Raw genomic sequence first — 12,558 nt, forward strand, 5'->3', positions numbered from 1 at the left:
GCCCCACACTGGGTGTAGAGATTACTTAAATAAGCAAATATTTTTTTTAAATGCATTATGAATGAAGATCCTGGGGTGCCTAGGTGGCTCATCTGGTTGAGCATCCAACTGGTGGTTTCAGCTCAGGTCATGGTCTCACAGTTTTGTGAGTTCCAGCCCCACATCAGGCTCTGTGCTAGCAGTTAGGAGCCTGCTTGTGATTCTCTCTCTCCCCTCTCTCTGTGACCCTCCCTCACTCAAAAATAAACTTTTAAAAATAAAATTAAAAAAATAAAATCCTGAGAAAGCTTAGGAAAAAAAAAAAAAAAGAATGAAGATTTTCCCAATCATACCCTTCGTATTTACCATGAAATACCTCTAAATGCCTTTAATGCCAGATAATAACCATGCTTCTAAAATGTAACACCGAGAATTGCTAGTAATAGTTAGTGTTAAGTATTTTAAAACACACAAACATCAAATCTGCTTTGAGAAAAATTGTGAGAATGACATAATAAATTCTTAAAGAGAGTCAACTAAGCCTTTTAAAAATATATTTTAAAGTTTTATACAATGTATCCATAAAGACGCAACAAGGATATGTGCCTCCCTGGCTTTTTTCCACTATGTTTTCAGATATTTTGTTTTGTCTGTAATTCTTAAGCAGAAACATAGCACATCATTTTCCCTACACAAAATCAGTGGCATCAATATATCTCTGGTCAGATTCCCCAACTCTTTTGCCACAGGTTATCAAGATGCACTCCAGCAGAGTGGTACAGACGAATATCCAGGGTCATCGAGTCAAATGTAACCTACCCCTCCTGCGGGAACACCTAATCCTTATGTCACAGGTCCAACAGAGCTGTGACCTTCACTGGATTCCCCCTAACACTATCGGTGCCTGCTGCTTATGGGATTTTACAGCGAAATAAGAGCATCACAGGGACAGTTGGTAGTGGCAGCCATGTCACTACTCCTGCTTGAGAAGATGTCGTCTTCTTGCCTTTAACTGACAAACCACTTCAGATCTCATCCAGGATTCTGCAAACCATGGAAAACAAGCAAGTTAGTGACACTGCTGCACGGCACATATTTAGCCAGTAAGAATATCTGTCACTTTTCCTGAACTATCTTTGCCAACTGTTTGTGCCCATTAACAAGGTCCCAAAAAGTAAGGGCTGAAGTTGTGCCTTCACCACAGAACACGAAACCTGGGAACCAGATAACCAGATAAGTAAATGCAACTAAAGACCTGAGATTCATTAAAACAGGTAATTATTTTTGAAGGGAAAGAGGAAGATGTTGGACATCTTCTGTAAAAGGCATGGGTAAAACTCAAAGGTGGCTGGAACGTGAGCTATATGAGCAACAGATACCTTTATAAAGCATAATGAAAAGAAAAATCCACACTTGCTTTTTACAATATTTAAGTAACAGGAAAGTTGTCACTGAAAATAATATGGGTATTTCAGGGTCAGAGACTTCCATTTAAAACCCAGCTCTGTTGTCTGTTCTCTTAGCCTTGAGATAAATAAGCGGTAACCCTACAATTCATTAATCAAACCAGAAGTCTTCTGAGAATAAGATGGAGTGCTATTAATAACATACCTGGACAACAGACATAAACTAGAACTGTTCCAGGCAAAGAGGAGCACAAGACCACTAGTCAAAATAGATACTATCTATATCATGGAGATTTTAGAGTATCAAGAAAAGGCTTATTAGCACAGTTCCTTGCATAACCTCCACATTTATTCTGGGTTAGTTTTCATTTAGCAATAGTTCTCATAATAAAGTTTAATGACAACTGTCATGTATTTCTCCTTCAGAGAATGAATTTTACCACCAATGTCTCATAATGGAACACTTGCAAAAATGTACTCTTAAAAAAAAATTAAATAATACGTGGACATCACTTTCCCACAATCTGCAATGTACCAAATACCCTCTCAATTAATACTATTTAATACCATATCCAAAATGGTCGGGTTGAGAATTCCCCACAGCTTTGTCCGCTGCTTATCCACTGTTAAAGCTCTCAAAAATGACACGCTGTTCCCCCACCCATAAACAAGATGCCACAATCCAAAAAGAGTTTCATACCGTCACAATTATGAAAAATGCTTGCAAGCCAGGTCCCTTTCAATTTCCTTCTGCAGCAGTGTTTCCACCTCTCCAAGCAACAGGTTCTCCAAGTCTTCCAAGTTCATTTCCTCGCTGTTGAGTGCCAATCACCCAGAAATCACACAGGTGTGTTAAATGCCGCCAGGATGAAATGCCAGGACTCTGCCCACTGCTTCCCCACCACTCCTCTAGTGGAGTTGTAAGGTTAGAAATAGGCCCCTTCCTTCACAAACACATTCATATTCTGTCAACATATTTATGTTCCCTGCCTCCTAAGTGCCAGGCACACCTGTACTCACGCACTCTATCACACCTTTGACCAAGCAGTCAGTATACACATAAATACAGAAATGTGGGCATGAAACAGGTTCAGAAATACTTTTTAAAAAACACACTTGGAATTTCTTATACAGGCCATGGGTTCTGGCACAGAACTTGTATGGCTACAATCTAAATTATGTGTCTATGCATGTTCATTTTAGTGTAAATAAAATGTATTTAAAAAGAGAACTGAGATATTCCTCATGATTAGTATCAAACACACAGAAATACACCTCTGCCATGTTGTGGTCAGAAATAAACTCTCAGAAGTCCCATTAATACAATGGTTTATTTATGTTTCATGGCAAACAGAAAATAGAGTAGCTGCTTTTAGCATTTCCTGCTGACAATTTTTATTTCCAAAAACAAATACAGCTGAGATTTGCCCATCCAAACCCATTTATCAATGCCTTTAAAATGGTTGTAAGCAGTAAAGTTCTAAAAGTACAACCTAATTACACCTGAAACTTATATAACACTGTATGTTAACTATACTGGAATTTTTTTAAGTGCAACCTATTTTTAATTTGGGGAGAATCCAACAAATACAGAAAAGAAGGCAATTTCTCCATGTATTTGACAACCATTTGATTCTGAACTACTTCTCCAGTCTCAGAATAAACCACCAGTTAATAATTACTAAAGGAAAGTTAACTACTATCTTCAAAGAACTACAGGTTGATATTCCTGCTGTATGCGAGATTTGTATTTTTAATTAGGCCAGTTCCACAGAGCAAAAGCCATCCTCTGAGTAAATGAACATAACAAATAATCACCAGTGAAAACCACACAGATCTACGAAACAACCTTAATCCAATATCTAAGTGAAAGCAATATACAACTATCAGTCCCGGCAGAGGAAACATGTTTAGAAAGTCACATGGACCAATCGACTTGGGAAAAATAATAAAAGAGGCCCTTCTAGGTCTGAGCAATTAGTACCATAGTAGGGTAGGAGGAGAGCTCACCAAGCAGGATTTTTCTGTTACATCTGTTAAATTGAGTGTGTCCCACATACAACACCACTTTAATACACAGTTATCAGGTTAAGCTTTCCATATTGAGTTCTCAGCCATTACAATTTTTTTTTAATGTTTACTTATTTTAAGATAGAGAGAGAGCAGGGGAGGAGCAAAGAGGTGTTGAGAGAGAGAGTCCCAAGCAGGCTCCACACTGTCAGCATGGAGCCTGATGTGGGGCTCGAACTGATGAACCATGAGATCATGACCTGAGCCCAAATCAAGAGTCGGATGCTCAACCAACAGAGCCACCCAGGCGCCCCTATGCCATTACAAATACTAATGTTCTCTTTAGAAATCTACTCCAAATTTACATAATAGAGTATATGGTGATACATACTAACTTATAGGACAGTGAGAGTAGGGTTCAAAAATATTACCCTAATTCATCTTGATAGCAAATTGCTACAATATATTATACTTACTGCCTCTTTAATTTCACAGGAGAAAACATGTATCTGAAATTCTTCTGAACCATGGGAACTCTCTGTAAATGCAACACAATTGCACTCTGTTGTCCCATCATGTCCACGTGCACAGAATAACACCTTGTAGATTGGAAAAGAAGCTATCTCCACATTGCTGGATTGGTCTATAATTCTACAGAACAGTGATGAAAAATAAGATAACATATTAAATAGCAAAGAACAAAGCAAAGGCAAGCAGTTTTACTATACTAATAACATGAACATAATCATCTTAAAATCATAAAAATAACCTGGTTATAAAATATAATAATAATTTAAATAAAATATTTTAAATAAAATAAACTGGTTAAAACAAATACCATATTTTGCTATATGTATCTATGTATATACACACACATACACAAATTCCTCACCTTTTTTTGACAATTACCTCATTTCTATATTTTCTGTGATCCAACTCATTTACTCCCAAAGCCAATATATACTGCCTGATCAAATCCGTCACTCATCCCCAAATGCTAGCCTTTTCTAGCCATCCCCAAATGGTTTCTATGTCAAAAAGAATGCTACTACACAATAGCACAGACCAGACCTACAAAGTTTCTATTTACAACAGTAAGTTTATCCAACACCTACGTCATTGCTAGACCAAGACCCCTCTTACCCCAAAGCATAAAAGGTCAGAGTGGTTACAAAGTTGAACTTAATAAAAGAATTTAAGAAAGTAAAAGCAGTTTGTGGGATTTAGAAGCAAATAATTCTGACTTTCCCTATATAAACCCTTAGCCCTAGATTGATCTAAAATCTCAAGACCACATCAAAATCTCCCCAATTGTGAAACCAAGGGGTACCCAATAGGAAGAGAGAGGCAAGTCAAAACACTAAGTCTTTTGTCAAGGTGTGTTTGGCACTTTGAAAAATAAAAATATGACTTTAAAAGGCAGTCTGCCATTTTCTAAGATATATCATACAAATAATATATCTACAAAACCCTTTCCTGAAAAATTCAAAGTATTTTTACCAAACATTATAAATTTATATTGCTGTTATTTTAGTACTTAGAACTAAGCTAAGACTTTTTCATTCTTTTTTTTATTATTTTAATTTTTTTTGTTCTACCTGAATTTTATTTCTCTTTGATCTGTTTTCTTCTGTGAACATGTCCCAGTTTAAAGGGATCATTTAATTAAAACAACAGAAATTAAAGAAATAATTTTTATTTTTTATTTATTTTTTCTTTTATTTATTTATTTATTTATTTATTTATTTATTTAGATATGAAATTTACTGTCAAACTGGTTTCCATACAACACCCAGTGCTCATCCCAACAGGTGCCCTCCTCAATGCCCCTCACCCATTACCCCTGCTCCCTTCCACCCCCATCAACCCTCAGTTTATTCTCAGTTTTTAAGAGTCTGTTATGGTTTGGCTCTCTCCCTTTTTTTTTTTCCTTCCCCTCCCCCATGGTCTTCTGTTAAGTTTCTCAGGATCCACATAAGAGTGAAAACATACGGTATCTGTCTTTCTCTGTATGACTTATTTCACTTAGCATAACACTCTCCAGTTCCATCCACGTTGCTACAAAAGGCCACATTTCATTCTTTCTCATTGCTACATAGTATTCCATTGTGTATATAAACCACAATTTCTTTATCCATTCGTCAGTTGATGGACATTTAGGCTCTTTCCATAACTTGGCTATTGTTGAGAGTGCTGCTATAAACATTGGGGTACAAGTGCCCCTATGCATTTAATTTTTTTGTTTAACGTTCATTCATTTTTGGATAGAGAGAGACAGAGCATGAGTGGGGGAGAGGCAGAGAGAGAGGGAGAGAATCCCAAGCAGGCTCTGCACTGTCAGTGCAGAGCCCAGTGCAGGACTCAAACTCACGAACCCGCGCGATCCTGACCTGAGCTGAAACCAAGAGTTGGACGCTTGATCAACTGAGCCCCCAGGCGCCCCTCTTTTCCTTTTCATTTCCTTAATGATTCAATTTTCTGTTTGTTCTGCATAGTGTATGTCTTAAAGCTAATGTCCAAATTATAATACTGACTTCTAAAAATTTGTTTTTGTTGTTAATTGCAACCATTTGCGTATTTTTTTTTAACATTTATTCATTTTTGACAGGCAGAGATTGACAGAGTGTGAGTGGGGGAGGGGGAGAGAGAGGGAGACACAGAATCCGAAGCAAGCTCCAGGCTCTGAACTGACAGCACAGAGCCCGACGTGGGGCTCGAACTCACGGACCGTGAGATCATGACCTGAGCCGAAGTCAGACACTCAACCAACTGAACCACCCAGGCGCCCCTTCACTTTTTCACATTCTAAACCTTAAAGAATGAGGTATTTCAGGAAGAGTTTGAAAAAAGATTAAACTGGATTTCTGAGAATATTACAGGTTCATGATACATTCAACCTAATTCCTAAGACTTTCATTTTGTTTATTCAACAAACATTTCCTGAAAACCTGCTATGAACCAGATACTGCTCAAGACACCAAAGTTAAAGCAGAGAAAAAGACAAGTAATCTCCTTGTATGGACCTTATATTCCAGTGAGGAAGTTAGATGATAAACCAAGAAACAAATGTATGTACAATACCAAGTCAGAGAAAGTGCTATGAAGGAAAAAAAAAAAAAAAAAAAAAGGTCCAATAAGGGGGAAAAGACGAATAGTTACATAATCCAATCAAAGGCGGCTTCTTTTGATAAGATGTTTGAGATGAAACTGTAAAGTTTAAAAAAAAAAAAGCCACTGGGAAACCAAGAAAAGATTGTTTAGGCAAAGGAAAGAGAATATGCAAAGGTCCTGAGGTAGGAATCATGACAGTATTTGAGAAAGAACAAAGAAGCTACCATGACCAGAATGTAGTGAGTGAACATAGTGAGAAAGCAAAAGAGAAAGGAGGTAAGGAGAGATGAGAGAGGTAAAAAACCAGGTCAAAGCAGTAGTTTATCAGTGGCCAGACATGGTAAGGATTTTGAATATAATCACAAGTGTGACTGGAGGCCACTGAGTGTAGAACAACATTATCTGATTTATATTTAATTCTTATTCCTACTTAAGCATAAGAGAAAAAGCCATTTTGCTTCTTCCTAGTCTGATGTAAAAAGTGTAAGATATGCAACTTCACAAAAACTCTGTGATTTTTGAACCACAGTTACATGACAAGACGAAGGCAGGTTTTAAATTCCTTCTGAATAAAGAAACACAAATTATAGGTATTTTTAAAGTTCTATTTACATTCATAATACTCTAAGCATAATTTTGTAAAAGCCTCTTGTAAATAAGCAACATGGTGTAATCCTAAACATATTTACTTTTCATGTCTGCAGAGTAAAAGTAAATTCACGGTAAGGCCTAGGCCTGATTTATGACGTTAACATCATCACTACCACACAAAAAATTTCATGCATGTCTAGGGGAATTTAAAAAAGACTAGAGCTTACCTCACAGAACCTTCTGGAACATTTGGCACATAAAGAGTAACAGGAAAGGGGTGCTGACTCGAAGATTTCATAGTTGCCATTGCCCGTAAAGCCTCCACTTCATTACGTGGGGAAGAAACCTTCATACATCCCAAGTAGGTCAGTTTGTTAAATAAAACACTATCTTCTTCAGGTAATCCACTTAGAGAAGATGGTCTGGGTGTAGAAATTTCTGAAGAAAACACACACACACACACACACACACACACACACACACACTCAAAAGGTTAATGAAAAACTTCACAGTATAATTTCACCTACTGCCCAAAAACAAATGAAAAACTGCAAACAAAATTTAGGTCTGTGTTTTCACTTCTTTTGATGTTTATCCTACATCTGAAATCAGAGTTATGGAATTTTTGTACTTTCAAGTCTCTCAAAGTATTAACTTACTTAGCTACAACTTTTTTTAGAGAAAAAGAAAGAAATTTAAAATTTTTATTTTAAAAAATCAAAAGCAGAGTTCAAATGATATAGAACAAGAAAGCAAAAAAAAAAAAAACTACACTAAAGGCAGTGTGAAGTAGCCTAAAATTAATGAGGATTAAATAAAGCTAAAATCAGTTATAAGTTTGTCTTGGCTGTAATGGTCCTGCATGGCACCCAATTTATTAAGAAGCCTAACTTCCAAAGCAAAGGTAAACAATATTACGAGGACACATCTCATACCAATAACAAAGCAAGCCCCATGTTTAACCCTTCCTAGCTTGCTGGCTTCTATGAACTATGCAAGTATTCCAATGGAAACTGCTTCATCAAAATAATGATCCTATGATTGCCTCCCTCAATTCTCTCCTCCCCATTGATGAGTTTCTTAAAAAAGTAAATAAGATAAAGTCGTTCTCTTTAATTCTAAGCACAGCTTGCAGCAAAGGCCCAACTGTGGTCAGAGTATCCGTCTGCATGTATCAGACACTATTAAACTCCCTCTTAAACCTCTTAAACCTCTTAAACTATTAAACTGCCACTCTTTCCATCCACACCTAAAACCCATATTCAGCTAGTCTCTACTTTTTCCCATTACCCATATCCATTTTACACAAAATTAAGCATGCCTGTCTCACCCAAACTAGATCTCTGCACCATGCTCAAATCCTCATTACCACAATTCCACCTATAGGACTTTAATAAATAATTCACAAAAGCCATTCCCAACCTCCCCACTCCAGCTCCCAAATATCATACTGAAACATGCAACCTCATTGCCTACTTTTCTTCTACTGAGAAACTAAAGCCATTCAAAATGATTTATTTCATCTACCATGTTCTTCAATCACTGAAACATGTTTTTCCCTCTTTTGAATCAGTTCAACGTGCTATATTTCAAAAGGGATAAATAAAAAAAAACACAAACACATGTTAAAGCTGGATGCTAGTATGTTTACTAGACTTATTATTCTGTGAATTTTTTGTTAATTTAGCAAGCACTCATGAAACAATTATTTGCAAGATCCTATGATTAAATCATATTCCAGTAACTGATGAACATGACAGATAAAGTAGTTCATATGGTCTAACTTACATACAGTTGGAGTCATACCAAAAAAACCCCAAAAAACAAAAAAAGGGACAAAAGCTTTCTGAAAAAAATATTGTACTAATCTGTATAATTCAGATTCATATAACTGTGTAAACCCCAAGTAGAGAAAAACAGTACAGAAATTGATCCAAAAAAAAGACAAAATAAGCAGACAAGGCCTTTAAATAACTATTATAAATATGATACAGGATGTAAAGAAAAATACCTAACAAAATAGACAGAGAAATGAAAGACAAAAGACCAAAAGGAATTCTAAAGCTAAAAAATGCAAGATCTGAAATGAAATATTCCCTGGGTGGCTATAACAGCAGATTCTAAATTACAAAAGAAAAAAATATTAAAGAAGTTCCTTGGGATAAAGAATAATGATACTAGAGGAAAACTGAAGAGCCTCAGAAGTTAAAAACATGAGGGCAAGACTTCTTTGCTTTTTAACTTCTTTAAAATATAACAGATTATTCAAAGTAAAAATTAGATACTCTCCCCTTCACTGTCCTGCCTGCTGCTCCCTTGAGATGTATTCAGTAAGCCTCCCTTGTGTTAAAAAAAAAAAAAAAAAAAAGGAGGGGGGGTGTAAAAATTAGCATTCTGTAGAATTTATAACATGTGCAAGCAAAATGAATGACAACAAAAGCATAAAGTCTGCAAGAAAAGAAATGGAAGATCTTCACAGTATACAAGAAGTGGTATATCATTAAAACCTAGACCTGTTGGGGCACCTGGGTGGTCAGTTGGTTTAAGCAGCCAACTTCGCACAGATCATGATCACACCGTTCGTGGGTTCAGCCCCACATCAGGCTCTGTGCCGAGAGCTCAGAACCTGGAACCTGCTTCAGATTCTTTGTCTCCCTCTCTCTCTGCCCCTCCCCCACTCATGCTCACGCTCTCTCTCCCCCCTCTCAAAAATAAAACATTAAAAAAAATTTTAACTAGCAAAAATTTCCTATTAGATTTGCATCCAAGCAGCTAGTATATAAGATCATCACATGACAAAAACCAACAAGTTATCATGATATTGAAACAAAAGCTTTCATCTATCTGGTTTTATAACTGAAAAACAATATACCTTTAATATTCACTCTAGGCCATTTAAATCTAGATACTTTCTAGATACAGTTCCTTGCCACTGAAGTTATGTGTCATTTTAAACCAACCACAGTAATTCTGTAAGCAAAAACTGTGTTGACTGCAGCTAGGAAAAGGCAGCTGAAATGTCTCATCTTAGTCTGTTCAGGCTGCTATAACAAAATACCACAGACTGGGTGGTTTATAAACAGTAGACATTTACTTCTCACAGTTCTAAATGCCAGGAGGACCAGGATCAAGGTACTGGCAGACTTGGCATCTGGTGGGAGCCCACTTTCTGGGTCACAGACAGCATCTTTTCACTGTGTCCTCAGAGGTGGAAGGGACAAGCTAGCTTTCTGGGGTCTCTTTCATAAGGGCACTAAGCCCAATCATGAGGGTTCCACTCTCATGACCCTAATCACTTCCTACCTCCTAATATCATCGCTTTGAGGGATAGAATTTCAACATGGATTCTGAGGAGAAGAACATTCAGAGCATAACATGTCTCTTTATTGAAAATAAAACTAAAAATATGTAACTAGAAAAGAATACTAAAAACCTACTTGTAAAGCAAAGGAAATTTCTTCTTATCCACTGAGATCTTTCTAAAAATGTATTTAGTGTAAGGGGTGTTGAGAACACAAAAAGAGCACACAATACATGGTCCCTATCAAATATACTCAGAACTAAGAATCATAAGCCACTGTAAAGAATAATTAAAATTCCAACAACCCATCAGAGCTACATTAGCAGATAAAAGGTATTCCTTCCTTTTGATTAATATATTAACCAAAAAATAATTATATAAATGTGATATCAGTATGCTTTAATTTTTTTGGAAGGGGTAGAGAGACTCAAGAAATTCAAAAGGTAAAGCAAAGCATAATAAGTAATATCATCTTTCATGTTCCCTTCATCAAGAATAAAAATTAATGCTTTTTAAGGTTTATTTCCAATCCTACATTTTTAATTAAAATACATAAATGTTTACCTTAAATTCTCTTATTCTTACTTCTAGCTGTATGACTATATGTTGAGACCTAGAAGTATTCATAGTGAGTCACCAAATCAGAGGGTTTTATTAAAGACCCCCAACACATTATAAATATCTTCTCCTACCCTGTCATTAAGCTGTATGTATTATATAAAATGGTTGAGGATGTATCAGTGGGACAGGTTAAAAAAAAAAAAAAAACACAAAAACTTGCAATTTGGGGTGCCTAACATTAATGGTCCATTTGGAGGAAACCCCATGATTATGATATATGAGTATCTTTCTTTTTTAGTGTTAAAATGTGTTATCTAACAATTTAGTTAATGCAGGTCAAAGCAAAAAAAAAAAAAAAACACATTTATTATGGTACCATTCTCTTTCAGAAGATTTAGGTTTTTGTGTATTAAAATAAAACTGTATTTTATGACATGGCTTTTCCTACCCAATCACAAAATAGTCTCCAATATTTTCTTCTTATAGGTTTATTTTTCACATTTCAATATTTGATTCACTAGGAATAAATTTTGTGTACAATGTAATTTAGGGCCATCATAGCCACACTGTGTACCACTCTGGCCTGTATCTATACTTACACCACACCAACATTCAGAAATGGATCACTGGTTCTAAGCCAATCAAGATAATCTCATCTTGACTGTCAGTGTGACTTATTGAGGGATTTGAATGTAACCAAGGCCTATTAGTTCATGTGATTCCCTAGCTACTATAAAATGGTTCAACTGAGTGAAACTCACAACTTTTGTTCAATAGGTAAAGAAGAGAGCCTTTGTCTCTGCCACCAGCCATCAACAAATTGCCTGGCCTTACTTACCAATTTCTGCTAACTACTTTATGACCATAAAGGAAGCAGTTGGAGAGAAAGGTGACAAAAGAGATGATAAAAGCTGAGAAGTTTACAAAAAAACCACAATCAGAGCCTCTAGTATTTAAACCAGCTATAGAAAGTGGCCTTGGTTTTTGTTCGGCTTTTCTTGTACCCAAAACCATTTTGCATTATAAGCTGATATTTCTACTACAAATCCTACTCAATCATGGATGCATTTATATTTTTATCAAGGTGTATTTTTTTTTATTTAAATTCAAGTTAGGTAACATACAGTATAGTCTTGGCTCCAGGGGTAGAACTCTGTGATTCATCTCTTACACATGACACCCAGTGCTCATCCCAAAAAGTGCCCTCCTTCATGCCCCTCACCCATTCACTCATCCCCGTACTCACTTCCTTTACAGCAACCCTCATTTTGTTCTCTGTATTTAAGAGTCTCTTATGTTTGCCTCTGTCTCTGTTTTTATCTTATTTTTCCTTCCCTTTCCCTATGTTCACGTATTGTGTCTCTCAAATTCCACGAGTAAAATCATATGATACTTATCTTACTCTGACGTATTTCACTTACCATAATATACTCTAGTTCCATCCATGTTGTTGAAAATGGCAAGATTTCATTCTTTTACATCACCTAATAGTATTCCATTATGTATATACACCACATCTTCTTTATCCATTCGTCACTCGATGGGCATTTGGGGTGCTTCCATAATTTGGCTATTGCTTAACTGCACTACTAGGTATTT

At 36.2% G+C, this 12,558-nt stretch overlaps 1 protein-coding gene across 6 annotated transcripts in view; it reads right to left on the reverse strand.

Moving 5' to 3' along the window:
* Positions 1–12,558, reverse strand: part of RABGAP1L (RAB GTPase activating protein 1 like) — a 755,477-nt gene that overhangs the window by 675,639 nt on the left and 67,280 nt on the right. For all 6 annotated transcript variants that reach the window (XM_027074244.2, XM_027074246.2, XM_027074243.2 and 3 more), the window contains 2 exons: positions 7,325–7,535; positions 3,872–4,046 (listed from right to left, as the gene is read on the reverse strand). In XM_027074244.2, the coding sequence (XP_026930045.2) occupies positions 3,872–4,046; positions 7,325–7,535 (386 nt within the window). The remainder of the gene's footprint in view (positions 1–3,871; positions 4,047–7,324; positions 7,536–12,558) is intronic.

Source organism: Acinonyx jubatus, chromosome E4 (assembly GCF_027475565.1).
Source record: "Acinonyx jubatus isolate Ajub_Pintada_27869175 chromosome E4, VMU_Ajub_asm_v1.0, whole genome shotgun sequence".
Classification (NCBI taxonomy): Eukaryota; Metazoa; Chordata; class Mammalia; order Carnivora; family Felidae; genus Acinonyx; species Acinonyx jubatus.